Source organism: Salvelinus alpinus, chromosome 8, assembly GCF_045679555.1.
Source record: "Salvelinus alpinus chromosome 8, SLU_Salpinus.1, whole genome shotgun sequence".
NCBI classification, from domain to species: domain Eukaryota; kingdom Metazoa; phylum Chordata; class Actinopteri; order Salmoniformes; family Salmonidae; genus Salvelinus; species Salvelinus alpinus.
This window is the reverse complement of record NC_092093.1, coordinates 71,190,845-71,209,460: the sequence shown is the minus strand read 5'-3', so window position 1 is coordinate 71,209,460 and position 18,616 is coordinate 71,190,845. Positions and strand designations below refer to the sequence as shown.

The 18,616-nt window shown below is 43.9% G+C and overlaps 1 protein-coding gene across 2 annotated transcripts in view; it reads right to left on the bottom strand.

Annotated features, from left to right (window-relative positions):
- rttn (rotatin) overlaps positions 1–15,990 on the bottom strand; it is a 61,726-nt gene extending 45,736 nt beyond the window's left edge. Inside the window, exons 1-15 of one of the 2 annotated variants that reach the window (XM_071414918.1) lie at positions 15,816–15,990; positions 15,308–15,495; positions 14,711–14,906; positions 14,003–14,089; positions 8,418–8,508; positions 8,216–8,330; positions 3,471–3,621; positions 2,779–2,953; positions 2,494–2,687; positions 2,262–2,377; positions 1,456–1,623; positions 1,162–1,374; positions 790–902; positions 345–471; positions 49–174 (exon numbers count right to left, since the gene is read on the bottom strand). In XM_071414918.1, coding sequence (XP_071271019.1) covers positions 49–174; positions 345–471; positions 790–902; positions 1,162–1,374; positions 1,456–1,623; positions 2,262–2,377; positions 2,494–2,687; positions 2,779–2,953; positions 3,471–3,621; positions 8,216–8,330; positions 8,418–8,508; positions 14,003–14,089; positions 14,711–14,906; positions 15,308–15,495; positions 15,816–15,846 — 2,091 coding nt within the window. In that variant the 5' untranslated portion in view covers positions 15,847–15,990. The remainder of the gene's footprint in view (positions 1–48; positions 175–344; positions 472–789; positions 903–1,161; positions 1,375–1,455; positions 1,624–2,261; positions 2,378–2,493; positions 2,688–2,778; positions 2,954–3,470; positions 3,622–8,215; positions 8,331–8,417; positions 8,509–14,002; positions 14,090–14,710; positions 14,907–15,307; positions 15,496–15,815) is intronic. The other variant, XM_071414919.1, reaches the window with a different exon arrangement.
- Between the last annotated feature and the right edge of the window lie 2,626 nt (positions 15,991–18,616).

Below are 18,616 nucleotides of genomic sequence, written 5' to 3'. Positions count from 1 at the left end.
GCAGATTGATTTGTCACTAAACAACACATGCGTGTAAACACATACTACCTTCCCAATTGGGTCCTGGAGTCCAAATGCACTGATCTGGTAGAGGACTTTGGGGTGAAGGAGGAAATGAACCCCACTACAGACTGACGACACGGGCTTGACCACATTCTGAACCCCAAGACACTCCTAAGGGGTCAAAAGTGAACAACATGCTTACCAGATGACCTCGCATGAAGAGGTGAGAGGTCAAAAGCATTAGCAATGTTATGATATCGTTGTCCTACCAAACATCTGTTAAGTGCCAGCATTACCAGATTACCGATCGTATTGAATAGATCTCTATGGGTTGACCTCACCTTGACTACATTGAGAGTGCAGGTGTAGGTCTCAGTCTTCACAGGGAGGAGGGGATGGGTCAGAAGCTTCAGTAGAACCCTCTGGCTCTCTGTCTGGAGCAGCGGACTGGCCTGCTCAAACTTCCACCTGATGATACAACCACAAATAAGACAATGTGTTAATGAATTTTGTATTTTTTTATTTCACCTTTATTTAACCAGGTAGGCTAGTTGAGAACAAGTTCTCATTTACAACTGCGACCTGGCCAAGATAAAGCATAGCAGTGTGAACAGACAACAACACAGAGTTACACATGGAGTAAACAATAAACAAGTCAATAACACAGTAGGAAAATAAATACAATGAATCCATTCATCGAATGAGTTATGAGCAGTATTTATCTTACAGAAAGGGGACTTCTCACTCTACCATAAATAGAAGTAGTAGTAGTAATAGATAACTTACAAGTAGGAGCAGATGTGGATGCACTCCTTGACAATGGGTAGGTGTTGGTGGTATGGAAAACCATCTATGGCCTGGTCTGCCAGCTCCAGTAACTCAAGCCAGTTCTTATCTCCCTGTGGAGGAATAGAGACAAACTCCTTAACATTGTACTCTGGTGCAACAGTAAAACATGTAAGCTCAGTCTTTTTTGTAATATCTACATTATCTTCCAGCAAAAACACCCATATCTTACTATTTTACAAAAGATTCTCCTCTTCCAGGAGAATCACACCTATTCCTTCCAGATCCTCTCATGGTTTTTGGTTGCACCTGGTATTACGTTGGTTGAGCACCTACTACTCCTTTCCAAACGAGCCTCGTCTATCTCAGTACCTGTTGCTGCGTCTCCTTAAGAAACATGCAGGTGGACTCCATCCAGAGAGCAGCACGGCTGGTCCTCCTGTAGAGGTCATGGCCTTCAGGGTTCACCTGCTCCAGGTAGGCCACCGCAGCCTCCGCCATGCTGGGATAGGCCAAGCTGAAGGGCCGGTCCAGACACAGAGACAAGAGGACTGCCACAGCACTCTCCGGGAGATGACCACTGGCCTGGAGAGGAGAAACGTATCTGTTTGGTTAGGGTTAGTCATGCAGCTCAAAAAGTACTGTGACAAAAAATAACAAAGACACCTTCTCCAGGGGCAGGATGGTCTGCAGCAGTCTGATGGTGAAGATGGCAGTGGCTACGTAGGCCAGTCTGTGCTGGACCAATGAACTCTCAGGACAGTCTGAGGAACAGCTCTCATGATAGGTCATGATGTCACCCAGTGTCTCCATGGTAATCTTCAGCTTCTCCCTCTGAAAACAACACAAACACAAATCATAATCAATCATCAATCATGAACCCTCTCCCTGTAAAACGCAAGCCAAGAACAGCACAGACACCAGCAGAGGGCAGCAGAAACCCAGGCCAGAATAAACAGTCTTAGGGGAGCCCTGAAGAAGCCTGGCAGTGACACAGCAAGCTATTCTCCAGCTAAAGATGACAAAACAGCTTGGACCCTGGGCTGCTCGGGGGTCCTATTAAACCAGTTGGGGGAGAGGAGGACAAGAGAGGGCCTTGGGTTGACAAGAGTATACATCTCCTTACAGAGAAGCAGGCACTCTTAACAGGATACAAATAACAAATGACTTTACATGGTCAAATCTGTATGAGTATGTTGTGACCGAAAGAACAGTACAGGATTCTAACTATTTACTGTTCAGTAACCTCCAGCACACACACAGCAGAGGAAAAATCTGAAATGTGTCACTTTTCATGCATTTTGCAGAATGACATCATGTTCATTATACACTCACTTTGGCAAATGTGTAATATATAAGTACATTTGTGCTCTGCTTATCTTCACTGTGAGTCTGCTAGCTAATGTCTGCTAGCTAGTGCCAGTGGATCAGTAAGTATTCAGATATTAATACTGCGGGGTGTTGTGACTTGCCAGCTCCATCCCCACCAGGCTGGTGTCGTCCCAGACCAGATCACACACACCGTCTCTCAGCAGGACCACCGCCTCACACAGCAGCTCACACACACCCCGGAACACACGCACGCCGTCTGGGGGAGATAACACTTTTGTTAATTAATAATGTTGGCTGAAAAATCTTCACATAGTCGGAGAGAGAGAACACACATTGTTCAAACACACAGGCAAGAAAATCTCTCACTCCTACCTGTCCTGAGCAGTGGTATGGCATGCTCCATGGTGGCCACAGTAAACTGGGCCAGGCTGAGCTGCTGGAGCTGCAGTTCGAGCACGTCCTCCACCCCCAGATCAGGCAGCTCTAGTTGAGCTGCGTCTGCAGGCGAGGGAGCGGTCTGCCTGGAGGCCTGAGCGGCAGCTCCACCTCTCTGAGAGCTACTGCTGCTGAGAGGCAAGCGGTAAATAAATTAGTCAATTAGAAATGTCCGGACTGACTGTAAAAATAACATCAACAACCACACCAACAGACACAGACCTGTTGGAGGCAGCATCCCCATCTTGGCCGTCCCCTCTGGGCCTTTGGCCGTTACGCCCCACCACAGAGGGCCGAGGAAAGCACTCTCCTCCTGGGGACGAGGCCAGGGAGCGCTGGGCCCCCCCCCCATGCACCTCCTGGGAGTAAGACAGTGACGAGTTCTGGGACACTGGGTCTACGGAGGAGAACGCAAGACGGAGGGAAGGAGGGAAAGAGAAAATAATCATCATCATTAGTTGCCTAGAATTTGCCTTTGCTGCATAACAATAATGATTAAGACACCGGAGTAGAAAACCTCTACTCTTAGATAAGTACCATGGGATCCGTAGGAAAGGATTAGGTCTGACTCTGATCAAAGAGAATTAGACTACAAATAGGACCTGGCGCAATGAAGTTAGATATGAAAAATAACAAGAGAGTTCTTCATAAGTGAGATGCACTCTTATCTGAGAGTTACTCAGACACATGGGACCCAGCAGGACACAGTGTCTGAGCAGAAATTAAATTTAGCTGCCAAGTGATAATTGGTATGTCAACTGAATCACACACTCAACTAAATCTGTGCCAAGTAGTGAAAGTAAATCCGCATAGGCGTAATAACTATAAAGCCATCTCGGCCTTGAAAATTATATTCTCAACTCTTTTAGACATCCTGATTAAATAAAAATTAAATAATCCAGATGTAATCCAACCTTGCTTTGCGGAGTAGAAGCTGGGGTCTCTGTGGAAACGAAGTCTCCTCCTCAGCCCCACACACAGCTGCTGTAGACAGGCCACTGCCTGCAGTCTCAGGTAGCCCGCCTCACTCTCACCTGGAGTCAGCCTCAGGATGGACAGGAGGTTCTGGAACACGGGAAAAATCAGAGAATAAGGATCAGTTATATGGTCAAACTTACATTAAAACAGAGTACCTAAGACGGAGTAGGATAAAGTTGACCCCCTAGGAGTCCGCAAAGGTAATTGCAGGGGATCCGCAAAAATATACACTGCATTAGGGAAAGTATTCAGACCCCTTGACTTTTTCCACATTTTTTTGCTTTACAGCCTTATTCTAAAATGTATTAAATACGTTTACCCCTCAAACTACACACAATATCTCATAATGACAAAGCAAAAACAGGTTTTTAGAATTTTTTGAAAATAAAATAAAAATATATTTTTAAATATTACATTTACATAAGTATTCAGACTCAGTACTTTGTTGCACCTTTGGCAGCAATTACAGCCTCAAGTCCTCTTGGGTATGACTTAGAATATGTGGACAACTACAAATACCTAGGTGTCTAATTTGACTGTAAATTCTCCTTCCAGACTCACATTAAGCATCTCCAATCCAAAATGAAATCTAGAATGGTTTCCTATTCCGCAACAAAGCATCCTTCACTCATGCTGCCAAACATATCCTCGTAAAACTGACTATCCTACCGATCCTTGACTTCGGCGATGTCATTTACAAAATAGCCTCCAACACTCTACTCAGCAAATTGGATGTAGTCCATCACAGTGCTATCCATTTTGTCACCAAAGCCCCATATACTACCCACCACTGGGACCTGTATGCTCTCGTTGGCTGGCCCTCGCTTCATATGTCACCAAAACCCACTGGCTCCAGGTCATCTATAAGTCTTTGCTAGGTAAAGCCCCGCCTTATCTCAGCTCACTGGTCACCATAGCAGCACCCACCCGTAGCACGCGCTCCAGCAGGTATTTCACTGGTCACCCCCAAAGCCAACTCCTCGTTTGACCGCCTTTCCTTCCAGTTCTCTGCTGCCAATGACTGGAACGAATTGCAAAAATCAAAAGCTGGAGACATATCTCCCTCACTAACTTTAAGCATCAGCTGTCAGAGCAGCTTACCGATCATTGCACCTGTACATAGCCCATCTCCAAATAGCCCACCCAACTACCTCATCCCCATATTGTTAAATTATTTTGCTCTTTTGCACCCCAGTAGCTCTACTTGCACATTCATCTTCTGCACATTTATCACTCCAGTGTTTAATTGCTACATTGTAATTATTTTGCCACTATGGCCCATTTATTGCCTTACCTCCCTAATCTTACTACATTTGCACACACTGTATATAGATTTTTCTATTGTGTTATTGACTCTACGTTTGTTTATCCCATGTGTAACTGTGTTGTTTGTGTCGCACTGCTTTGCTTTATCTTGGCCAGGTCGCAGTTGTAAATGAGAACTTGTTCTCAACTGGCCTACCTGGTTAAATAAAGGTGAAATAAAAATAAATTAAAATTGACGCTACAACCTTGCCACACCTATACTTGGGGAGTTTCTTCCATTCTTCTTTGCAGATCCTCTCAAGCTCTGTCAGGTTGGATGGGGAGTGTCACTGCACAGCTATTTTCAGGTCTCCCCAGATATGTTCGATTTGGTTTAAGTCCGGGCTCTGGTTGGGCCACCCAAGAACATTAAGAGACTTGTCCTGAAGCCACTCCTGCGTTGTCTTGGCTGTGTGCTTAGGGTCGTTGTCCTGTTAGAAGATGAACCTTCTCCCCAGTCTGGGGTCCTGAGCGCTCAAGCAAGTTTCATCAAGGATCTCTGTACTTTGCTCTGTTCATCTTTCCCTCGATCCTGACTAGTCTCCCAGTCCCTGCCGCTGAAAAACATCCCCACAGCATGATGCTGCCTCAACCATGTTTTACTGTAGGGATGGTGGCAGGTTTACTCCAGACGTAAGGACTGGCATTCAGGCCAAAATGTTCAATCTGGGTTTCATCAGACCAGAGAATCTTGTTTATCATGGTCTGAGAGTCTTTAGGTGGCTTTCGTCTGGCCATTCTACCATAAAGGCCTGATTGGTGGAGTGCTGCAGAGATGGTTGTCCATCTGGAAGGTTCTCCCATCTCCAGAGGAACTCTGGAGCTTTGTCAGAGTGACCATCAGGTTCTTGGTCACCTCTCTGACCAAGGCCCTTGTCCCCCGATTGGATCACCAAACTGAGCAAACTGCTTCCATTTAAGAATGAGGAGGCCACTGTGCTCTTGGGGACCTTCAATGCTGAATTTTTTATTTTTTCCCCCCCCACCCTTCCCCAGATCTGTGCCATAACACAATCCTGTCTCAGAGCTCTACAGATAATTCCTTCGACCTCATGGCTTTGTTTTTGCTCGGACAATGCACTGTCAACTGTTGGCCCTTATATATACAGGTGTGTGCCTTTATAAATCATGTTCAATCAATTGAATTTCCACAGGTGGACTCCAATCAAGTTGTAGAAACATCTCAAGGATGATCAATGGAAACAAGATGCACCTGAGCTCAATTTCTAGTCTCCTAGCAAAGGGTCTGAATATTTATGTAAATAAGGCATCTGTTTTTCAATTTTAATAAATGTGCAAAAATGTCAAAAAAACTGATTTTGCTTTGTCATTATGGGGTATCGTGTATAAATTGATGAGGAATATTTTTTATTTAATCCATTTTAGAATAAGGCTGTAACGTAACAAAAAGGTGGAAAAAGGGAAGGGTTCTGAATACACACACACAGTACCAGTCAAAAGTTTGGACACACCTACTCAGTAAAGACATCAAAAATATGAAATAACACATATGGAATCATGTAGTAACCAAAAAGTGTAAAATCAAAATATATTTTAGATTCTTCAAAGTAGCCACCCTTTGCCTTGATTACAGTTTTGCACACTCTTGGCATTCTCTCAACCAGCTTCACCTGGAATGCTTTTCCAACAGTCTTGAAGAAGTTGCCACATATGCTGAGCACTTGTTGGCTGCTTTAGCCCTTACACAGTCTGGAGGTGTGGTGGGTCATTGACCTGTAGAAAACTGATTATAGTCCCACTAAGCGCAAACCAGATGGGATGGTGTATCGCTGCAGAATGCGGTGTTAGCCATGCTAGTTAAGTGTGCCTTGAATTTTAAATAAAATCACCAACAGTGCCACCAGCAAAGCACCCCCACACCATCACACCTCCTCCTCCATGCTTCACAGTGGGAACAACACATGCTGAGTTAATTTGTTCACCTACTCTGCTTCTCACTAACGCCCTGCGGTTGGAACCAAAAATCTCAAATTTGAACTCATCAGACCAAAGGACAGATTTCCACAGGTCTAGTGTACATTGCTCGTGTTTCTTGGCCCAAGTAAGTCTCTTATTATTATTGGTGTCCTTTAGTAGTGGTTTGTTTGCTGCAATTCGACCATGAAGGCCCGATTCACACAGTCTCCTCTGAACAGTTGACGTTGAGATGTGTGTGTTACTTGAATTGTGTGAAGCATTTATTTGGGCTGCAATTTCTGAAACTAGTAACTCTTAATGAACTTATCCTCTGCAGCAGAGGTAACTCTGGGTCTTCCTTTCCTGTGGTGGTCCTCATGAGAGCCAGTTTCATCATAGCGCTTGATGGTTTTTGCAACTGCACTTGAAGAAACTTTCAAAGTTCTTGACATTTTCTGGATTGACTGACCTTCATGTCTTAAAGTAATGATGGACTGTTGTTTCTCTTTGCTTATTTGAGCTGTTCTTGCCATAATATGGACTTGGTACCCGCCAAGCTCATCATTAAGTTCGAGGCCCTGGGTCTGAACCTGGCCCTGTGCAACTTGGTCCTGGACTTCCTGATGAACCGCCCCCAGGTGGTGAAGGTAGGAAACAACACCTCCACTTCGCTGATCCTCAACACTGGGGCCCCACAAGGGTGCATGCTCAGCCACCTCCTGTACTCCCTGTTCACCCATGACTGTGTGACCACGCACGCCTCCAACTCAATCATCAAGTTTGCAGACAACACATCAGTAGTAGGCTTGATTACCAACAATGACGAGACAGCCTACAGGGAGGAGATGAGGGCTCTGGGAGTGTGGTGCCAGGAAAATATATATATTTTTTCAATTCTGGCTGCTCTTCTCCTCTGTTTCATCAACAAAACTAAAATAATAACAAATGTGCTGGGGCGAACAGTGGCGTGGTGTCACCTTATGCGGATTTCAGCTTTAAGTCAGGTTTAAGGCACGTAAGTGCGTTCAGATGCTCTCCTTCAATGGCATTATACCACAGAACAGCAATGATAAACGGTCTAGTTTATAACCATTCATAAAAGAGTGATTGTACCGATTGAACACTTCCAGCTCAGAAACAAAAGGCCCAGAAACAAAAGGCTGATATACAGTAGGAGCTGCAAATAACACAACACTAAATAAAAGACAACCTAGAATTCAGTTATTGGAGTTGGCATTTGTCTCCTGTTCAGATTCACTGCCTTCTGTCGCTAGCTAATGATGTCATGGCTCTAAATACCAGTGATTCAATCCGTCTAGTAGCTCCTATTGACTCTGTGAAGGCCCAGGCCACGGGTGGTGGCTGGTCATCTGGTTGGCACTATTTGGCCATACTGGAAAAGGACAGGAGAACTGAGTGTTCTTTCTTACCATAAATGAAAACTTATAAAGTATCTTGCCTGCACGATACTGGGACGCTGGAGAAATATCTCAGCCGGGAAGTCCTGCATGATGACGTCACGTAGGAGCTCACACGTTGTCCTCACCAAGTTGTGGTTGTTACTCCTTAGAGAACTGGTAAAAAAAAAGTAGATAATGTAGCTCATTCCAATGACATAAACATAGTTAAACAACTATATTTAAAGTTCTGATGAGACCTACCTCTCATTAGATGACAATATGTGTTGGTCTGTTGTGGTCAAAGCCAACCAGGGAAATGTAGAAAACTTCAGACATCTAACGGAGTTATTCACTGCAAAAAGACATCAGAAATTGGCTAATTTAATTTTTTACCTTTATTTAACCAGGTAGGCCAGTTGAGAACAAGTTCTCATTTACAACTGCGAACCGGCCAAGGTAAAGCAAAGCACTGCGACAAAAACAATAGCACAGAGTTCCACGTAAGCAAATGTACAGTCAATAACACAATAGAAAAATCTATGTACAGTGTGTGCAAATGTAGAAGAGTAGGGAGGTAAGGCAAAAAACAGGCCATAGAGGCAAAATAATTACAATTTCCAACACTGGAGTGATAGATGTGCAGATGAAGATGTGTAAGTACAGATAATGGGGTGCAAAAGAGCAAGAGGATAAGTAACAATATGAGGATTAAGTAGTTGTGTGTGCTACATATTGGCTGTGTACAGGTACAGCGATCAGTAAGCTACTCTGACAACTGATGCTTAAAGTTAGAGGGGGAGAAAAAAGACTCCAGCTTCAGTGATTTTTGCAATTCGTTCCAGTCATTGGCAGCAGAGAACTAGAAGGAAAGGCAGGCAAAGGAAGTGTTGGCTTTGGGGATGACCAGTGAAATATACCTGCTAGAATATACCTGCTGGAGCGCGTGCTCGGGTGGGTGTTGCTATGGTGACCAGTGAGCTGAGATAAGGCGGGGCTTTACCTAGCATAGACTTAAAGATGACCTGGAGCCAGTGGGTTTGGCAACGAAAATGTAGTGAGGGCCAGCCAACGAGAGCATACAGGTCGCAGTGGTGGGTAGTATATGGGGCTTTGGTGACAAAACAGATGGCACTGATGGACTACATCCAGTTTGCTGAGTAGAGTGTTGGAGGCTATTTTGTAAATGACATTGCTAAAGTCAAGGATCGATAGGATAGTCAGTATTACGAGGGTATGTTTGGCAGCATGAGTGAATGAGGCTTTGTTCCGAAATAGGAAGCCGATTCTAGATTTCATTTTGGATTGGAGATGCTTTATGTGAGAGTTTACAGTCTAAACAGACACCTAGGTATTTGTAGTTGTCCACATATTCTAAGTCAGAACCGTCCAGAGTAGTGATGGTGGACGGGCGGGCTGGTAGCAATCGGTTGAAAAGCAGGCACTTAGTGTTACTAGCATTTAAAAGCAGTTGGAGGCCACGGAAGGAGTGTTGTATGGCACTGAAGCTCGTTTGGAGGTTTGATAGCACAGTGTCCAAAGAAGGGCCAGAAGTATACAGAATGGTGTCGTCTGCGTAGAGGTGGATCAGAGAATCACCAGCAGCAAGAGAACATCACTGATATATACAGAGAAAAGAGTCGGCCCGAGAATTGAACCCTGTGGCACCCACATAGACTGCCAGAGGTCCGGACAACAGGCCCTCCGATTTTACACACTAAACTCTATCTGAGAAGTAGTTGGTGAACCAGGCGAGGCAGTCATTTGAGAAGCCAAGGCTGTTGAGTCTGCCGATAAGAATGCGTTGATTGACAGAGTCAAAAGCCTTGGCCAGGTCGATGAAGACAGCTGCACAGTACTGTCTTTTATCGATGGCGGTTATGATATCGTTGAGGACCTTGAGCGTGGCTGAGGTGCACCCATGACCAGCTCGGTAACAAGATTGCATAGTGGAGAAGGTACGGTGGGATTCGAAATGGTCGGTGATCTGTTTGCGAACTTGGCTTTCGAAGATTTTAGAAAGGCAGGGCAGGATGGATACAGGTCTATAACAGTTAGGGTCTAGTGTCTCCCCCTTTGAAGAGGGGGATGACCATGGCAGCTTTCCAATCTTTGGGGATCTCAGACGATACGAAAGAGGTTGAACAGGCTCGTAATAAGGGTTGCAACAATTTCGGCAGATCATTTTAGAAAGAGAGGGTCCAGATTGTGTAGCCCAGCTGATTTGTAGGGATCCAGATTTTGCAGCTCTTTCAGAACATCAGTTATCTGGATTTGGGTGAAGGAGAAGCAGGGGGGGCTTGGGCAAGTTGCTGCAGGGGGTGCTGAGCTGTTGGCCGGGGTAGGGGTAGGGGTAGCCAGGTGAATAACATGGCCAGCTGTAGAAAAATGCTTATCGAAATGATCGATTATCGTAGATTTATCGATGGTGACAGTATTACTTCGCCTCAGTGCAGTGGGCAGCTGCTCTTATTTTCCATGGTCTTTACAGTGTCCCAAAACGTTTTGGAATTAGTGCTACAGGATCCAAATCTCTGTTTGAAAAAGCTAGCCTTAGCTTTCCTAACTGACTGAGTATATTGGTTCCTGACTTCCCTGAGAAGTTGCATATCACGGGGGCTATTCGATGCTAATGCAGAACGCCACAGGATGTTATTGTGCTGGTCAAGGGCAGTCAAGTCTGGGGTGAACCAAGGGCTATATCTGTTCTTAGCTCTGCATTTTTTGAATGGGGCATGCTTATTTAAGATGGTGAGGAAAGCACTTTTATAGAGCAACCAGGCATCCTCCACTGACGGGATGAGGTCAATATCCTTCCAGGATACCAGGTCGATTAGAAAGAGCTGCTCGGTGGAGTGTTTTAGGGAGCATTTGACAGTGATGAGGGGTGGTTGTTTGACCGCGGACCCATTACGCACGCAGGCAATGAGGCAATGATCACTGAGATCCTGGTTGAAGACAGCAGAGGTGTATTTAGAGGGCAAGTTGGTCAGGATGATATCTAAGAGGGTGCCCATGGTTACGGATTTAGGGTTGTACCTTTAAGGTTCCTTGATCATTTGTGTGAGATTGAGGGCATCTAGCTTAGATTGTAGGACGGCCGGGGTGTTAAGCATGTCCCAGTTAAGGTCACCTAAGAGAACAAACTCTGAAGATAGATGGAGGGCAATCAATTCACATATGGTGTCCAGGGCACAGCTGGGGGCTGAAGGGAGTCTATAACAAGCGGCAACAGTGAGAGACTTGTTTCTGGAAAGGTGGATTTTTAAAAGTAGAAGCTCGGGCACAGACCTGGATAGTATGACAGAACTCTGCAGGCTATCTCTGCAGTAGATTGTAACTCCGCCCCCTTTGGCAGTTCTATCTTGTCGGAAAATGTTATAGTTAGGGATGGAAATGTCAGGATTTTTGGTGGCCTTTCTAAGCCAGGATTCAGACAAGGCTAGGACATCCGGGTTGGCAGAGTGTGCTAAAGCAGTGAATAAAACAAACTTAGGGAGGCTTCTAATGTTAACATGCATGAAACCAAGGCTTTTACGGTTACAGAATTCAACAAATGAGAGCGCCTGGGGAATGGGAGTGGAGCTAGGCGCTGCAGGGCCTGGGTTAACCTCTACATCACCAGAGGAACAGAGGAGGAGTAGGATAAGGGTACGGCTAAAGGCTATAAGAACTGGTCGTCTAGTGCGTTCGGAACAGAGTAAAAGGAGCAGGTTTCTGGGCGCGGAAGAATAGATTCAAGGTATAATGTACAGACAAGGGTATGGTAGGATGTGAGTACAGTGGAGGTAAACCTAGGCATTGAGTGACGATGAGAGAGATTTTGTCTCTAGAAGCACCATTTAAGCCAGGTGAGGTCACCGCATGTGTGGGGGGTGGAACAAAAGGGCTAGCTAAGGCATATTGAGCAGGGCTGGAGGCTCAAAACAGCAATAGACAAGGCATATTGACATTAGGGAGAGGCATGTGTAGCCGAGTGATCATAGGGTCCAGTGAGTAGCTAGGCGAGCTGGATAAAAGGCGATTCAGACAGCTAGCGGGCCGAGGCTAGCAAATGGGACTCCGGGGGACGTCGCAACGGAAGAGCCTGTTGAAACCCCCTCGGACGGTTATGTCGACAGACCAGTTGTGATGGATCGGGGGGGCTCCGTGTCGGCAGTAAAAGGGTCCAGGCGAATTGGCAAAATAGGTATTGTAGCCCAAGAATTGGCTGATGGACCTCTTTTGCTAGCCGGGAGATGGGCCCATCTCCAGGCTAGCTTCAGGCTAACTGGTGCTTGCTTCAGGACAGAGACGTTAGCCAGTAGGCACTCGGATAGCTAGCTGCGATGATCTGGTGTAAAGGTTCAGAGCTTGGGGTAGGAAATCCGGAAATGTGGTAGAGAAAAAGCAGTCCGATATGCTCTGGGATGATATCGCGCTGTGCAGACTGCCAGGAATTGACCGGGCTGAGGCTGGCTGATGTCCGAGTTAACAGTGATGACTGCTAGCAGTGGCTAACTGACTACTAGCTGCTGATGGGGGTTCCGGTTCTAAAGTGTAAAAAAAATAGCAGATCCGTACCACATTGGGTGAGGCGGGTTGCAGGAGAGTATGTTCAGTCCGTAGATGGAAATTGAGATAAAAAATATAGAAATATATACAAAGAAAATAATATATGCATGGGACGGGACAAAACAGACGTCCGACTGCTACGCCATCTTGGAACGAATAGCAATGTAATATAAATTTGGAACGAATCCCATTAACCAAATAAGAAAAAAATGTAGGCTATTACCAATCAGATGAAAAATGCAAGCATATTACTTATATGCAGGGTTGCAAACTAGTTAGGGGCCAAAATGTTTTTGTTTTTTTCACGGAAACACAAGAAAAACCCATGTGAAATGCTAAAACATTTGATTATTTTCAGAGAATAAAAAAATACATAATACACATTTGAAAATAGTGTCCTGGGGTAGGTTGGAGTTGGGTTCTTTGGTCTAGCTTTAAGTTTTTTCATGACACGTAATAATAATCTCAGCCTCCCCAGACAGGAATACATCAGTCTGCAATGCACCTGCAAACACTGAAAGCACCCGACAAGTTTTTCTTTATAGAGGTGCAAAAATCAAAGCAAAAACACAAATCCTGTCTCACATTTCTATTACATTGCTAGGTGCTTTCAGTGTTAAAAGTATTAAAATACAATAACTCATGTACATAAACACTGTACAATACAGGGCTTTACGCTGACATTTTTTTGCAAGGAGTTCATGAATAAAAGGTTTTTGGAGTGCAATGTACCCTGAAATATGAGTCACTTAGGTGAGACAAATGTTCAGCTGCCCATTTAAGGGTGTGAGGTTGCTATGGTAACAGTGGAGAATCTCAGATGTCTCATGGACAGCAGTTGCATAAAGGGCAAACTAACATTGAAAGAAAAACTAGCGTGTGAACAAAACGATGTAAATAGCTAAGAAACACGAGGGCAAAGTCAAACTTTAGTAGACGTTCTGGTAAATCCGACCAATTTATATGCCTGTGCGCTTGTAAAAAACGTATCACAGTGTGCACAGCCCCCTAGCTTGTGGCGTAGAGAGATGACAGAGCCTGCCTACGAAACACTCTGATATGACCTATCTGACATCACGCTCAAAACTCTTTGTTTGATATTATTTTTGTAGGACCCGTACTGATGCATTCTGTGCACAGTCAATGATTTCCATATGAGAATCAGACCCACCAAAAAAAAATGTTTTTATTCAGATCTACACGATTCACATGGATGGCCTATTTTGAGATTAAAATGGCGAATATCCCCGAAAAGCGACAAGTTTGCATAACTGTATATGGATGAGGTAAAATACCTGCTATCCTCTGTGGTGGAACATCAGTGTGACTCGGCCTCTTTGTCTGGAAATAGCCCACCGCTGGAGAGTCCTCTTCTAGGGGAACTACAACAGCAGCATAATATCAGCATAAAACCATTACTTAAAAACACTGCATATAATATTCTATCCATAGAAATAGAATGAATAGAACGGGCTTGGAAGCTCTAACCCTAGCAATTTGACTGGTAAACTCAAGGGTGCACTCGCAATACGATAATTTCCATGGTAATTTGGAATGTTCTATTAACTGATGCGGGATTGCCATGGTAATGTAGAATGTTCATTCAAATTATGCTAACTGATGTGCCTCATGCAATGGAATGAATTTTTTGGGATGTCAGTTGAGTTGACTCTAACAAATCACAGCACAGATTGAAGGGTACACTTCCTGCTGTTACGTCCAGGCATGGGTCTAGGATGAAAAAAACACAGGTTAAGACAATGTAATGATTCCATGTGGCTGATTTAGAAACTAAACAAATGCATGGGACCAGTGCCATTGATAACCACTAGCGTCCTTGCTAACTAGCAACGCTGGTCCCATATTTGCAAAGTTATGGGATATTAGAATTGTGTTGTACACTCATAATGGCTGCCAGTCCACCCATTATGCCATCATTGACTTGAATGGGGACAACCATTCCATTCATTCTAATTCTATAATTCCATCTCTTTGATACATACCTGCAGTAGTGGTGTTCTGTAACTGGTGTATATTAGAATAGATGGTTGGACAAGCAGGAAGTAGCTCTGGAAGCTGAAACAGCAGGTCGAAGATGCCGTCGATGATGGCCCGTAACCGTGGCTCTATGTTGGGGGAGAGTTGGGTGAGGAACTCCACTGCCCCGACATCTCTCAGCATCTGGGCTGCAGTAGGGTGCTATGAAGACAAAAATACATAATACATGTGTTCCTAAAGAGCAGTTTATACAGACATGCAGTACACAGGTATACTTTAAAAACATGTTAAATTGATTCAACATGACATTACTCTCCCTATATATTGTAATGAAACAGCAGGGAGCAGGTCTCGAACCCTCGACCTTCTAGCCCGAAGTCCTGCGCGCTATCGACTGTGCCGCAAAAGCATGCTCCAGCGGCAGAGTCGATTTCCGCGCTCATAAACCCTGGGTCGTTACAATATGTTCTAATCATTTTTGTAAGATGCAAGAATGCAACAGGTTGCTTGTCAAAGGCTAATCAATCATAATAGCATCAGTATGTACTCTAGTTTAGCTAGTTATCAGACTAGGTTGTGGTCATGAGGACCAGTTTTGGTACCTTGGACAGAGTACTGATCAGCTGCAGGACCTCCTCTTGCATTGGCACCTCGGGGAAGTTAAACCACTCCAGCAGGTAAACAAACAGCATCTTCTCCTGGACCAGGTCAGAGACAGAGAGGAGAGAGTGGTCTAGCTTACAAATGATGCTCTTCAATGCTCGGACTCTGATCTCTGCCAAGGAGTGACCTGTTGAAAACAAGACCACCGTGAAGTAGGTAAATCGTGGAGTTGAGTTTACCGTTAGTCAGCTAACTAAGCTAACTAGTGGTTAGCTAACGTTATCTAGCTAGGTATTTCCCCTCAATATAAAATAAAATGTAGTTAGCTAGATATTGGATGAATGTGCATTAGTAGCAACAACTACTGACTGTTGTAAGAGTTGTTAGCACTATCCAGAAGAATGGCATCAAGGCATATTAGCTAACGTTAGCTAACAACAAAAATAACAGCGACACAACCGAGCAACTTTTGTAGTTAGTTGGGTACAGTAACGTGATTTGGCTTACCAATCTTCTTTATAAGCGGAGATAACTCCATGACCGATGGCTGCAACCCGTGTGTTTTGCAACAAAAATAAAACGTGACAACAAAGGGCAGCTATATATTTATTTTCAGTCGTTAAATGTCTGTCTACTAACGTTAACATCGTTGTACGTCTGCCCGGGGTTTGCTTTCAACGAGCGCGCCAACGTCACACACTTCCTGGTATGGAAACATGGGGTGCATTCAATGAACCAACTTGTATGAAATTTGTATTTAGCAACATACGTTTTTTTGTTCTTCCTACATGAGTGAGCATTTATATATAGTTCAATCGCGTTATTTGCATTTTGAGTTTTAATTTAGACGTTTTGAAAAATTTGATAACCATGTGCTCTTTTTAGTTATCAACTTCACTTAAAATTGAAATCCATGCAAAGGGAAGAGAACTGATGCTGCTACTTCGCTCTCTAACCAAGGACAGGTGCAAGAATTGAGGAGCAAACCGAAGTAAAGGTGAATGTCATTCAGCAACTCTTGGAGGATAGTGTAACCAACATGTTTCTGCCCTTTGTAGGTGGTAATTTCTGCCCTTCCTCATAATCTGCTACTTATTTAACCAATCACATCATGCTGTTTTATATTCCCGTGACTGGTCCCTGCTGAGTTTATAGAGGGCCAATCTGAAATGTATAATAAACCTCTAACATTTTTCCATCTATAATTTCAAATCTGATGAAGGCCAAGGAGCGAAACGCGTTGGTTTTACTTTTAACAATAAAGAAGCAGTTTTATCAAGTTAACTTCCACTGTCATCCAAGTTGCTTAAGGTGGCCCTAAGGGGCAAACCAGCTGAATGCCTTCTTCACATCTTTGAAATCCAACCAGCTATCAAGAAAGGTAAGTTTGAACAGCTCTCCTGTGCTTCTCAAGTCAAGGTCAATTCAATGGTGGCCTTACCATTAGGCAGAGAGGCAATTGCCTCTGGCCTCACATCATCAAGGAGCCTCATGAGCTGGGCTTAATTAAACAAAAATAATAATAATAATTTCTCTGCTTGAGGCCCCCCCCATGCTCCGCTTGAGGCATAATAAATACATAATAAATAAAATAAATAAAACATCCAAATCTGTGTTTGAGATATCATTTTTTTTGCATTGGCATTTAAATCCATCGCATCCGGCAATGTCGGCCTACCGTGGGTGGCCGAGCTACAGCTGTGTTTGTTAGACCAGGAGAATTCCAGAAAATTGGTATTTTACAAAAAGTCTGTAACGCCCGAGTAGTTTGGGCTATCACGCTAATATGACTCCTCTATGGAAAGATGAGACTATCACGAACACAAGTGTCACGGGACTCTTCTGAAGGTAACCCGGTACCGGGCAGAAAAATGAATGGATGTAAAAGGTATATTCCACGGTAAAAATATATATTTATTTTCCCGAGCTTTCTTATATCCCTCAGATATAGGACAGACACTTCAAAACATACTTATTTTAGGGGGGAAAATAGGACTATCTGTTTTTCCATTTATGAATCTGTTATTCTTTGTGTTTCTATGGGCCAAAAGCAGTACATTTATTGTTTCATCCAATAATTGTTATACCTACAGGGGTCCTAAATAAAATGGCTAAAGAATCTGAAAATAATTCCAGATGTTAGCTTAGTACAAACCCAGCCCCAGGCCCTTACACTCTAGGGGGATACAATACGCATGTCTTTAGTAAAAAGACAGGTGCTGCTGATAATAGGCAAAGGACATGTACGTGTAGCCCATGTATCAGATGCTGTCTGGCCAAAAAGATGATAAGATGTCCTACTGTTTTTGGCCTGACAGCATCAGATACATGGGCTACATATAGTCGCTGTTTTGCTCGCTCGGATGCTTTCTCCGGTGAGATAGTTTCAGCCCCTTCAAGTTTAAAGTTTTAATGTCAAGTACAGTGAAATGCCTTTCTTGCAAGCTCCAAACCCAACAATGAAGTGATCAATATCAATGTAGCACAAAAAAACACAAGGTGGAACAAAAGCACAGTAAATATAAACAAGAAATAAGAACACGAGAAAATAAGAAGCTATCTACAGGGTCAGTTCCAATACCATATTTAAAATGTGCAGGGATACTGGAGTGATAGAGGTATCTGTGTATTGGGGTAAGGTGACTAGTCATCAGGGTATATGAAAAATAGAGTAGCAGCAGGGTAATGATGATTGTCAGTGTGTGTAGAGTCAGTATAAATATCTGTTGGAGTGTCATTGTGTGTGAGTGTGCATAGAGACTGTCTGTATAGCCATTCTGTTAACTACACTGAACAAAAATATAAGCGTGGCATATAAAGTGTTGGTCCCATGTTTCATTAGCTGAAATAAAAGTTCCCAGAAATTCTCCTTATGCACAAAAACCTTATTTCTCTCAAAATGTGTTTACATCCCTTTAGTGAGCATTTCTCCTTTGCCAAGATAATCCATCCACCTCACAGGTGTAGCATTTAAAGAAGCTGATTTAACAGCCTGTTCATTACACAGGTGCACCTTGTGCTGGAGACAATAAAAGGCCATTAAAATGTGCTGTTTTGTCACACAACACAATGCCACAACTTTTGAGGGTGTGTGCAATTGGCATGATGACTGCCAGAATGTCTACCAGAGCTGTTGCCAGAGAATTTAATGTTAATTTCTCAACCATAAGTCACCTCCAACGTTGTTTTTGAGAATTTGGCAGTAAGTCCAACCAGCCTCACAACGCAGACCACATGTATAGCGTCATGTGGGCGAGTGATTTGCTGATCAGCGTTGGTGGGGGTGGGGTTAGGGTATGGGCAGGCAT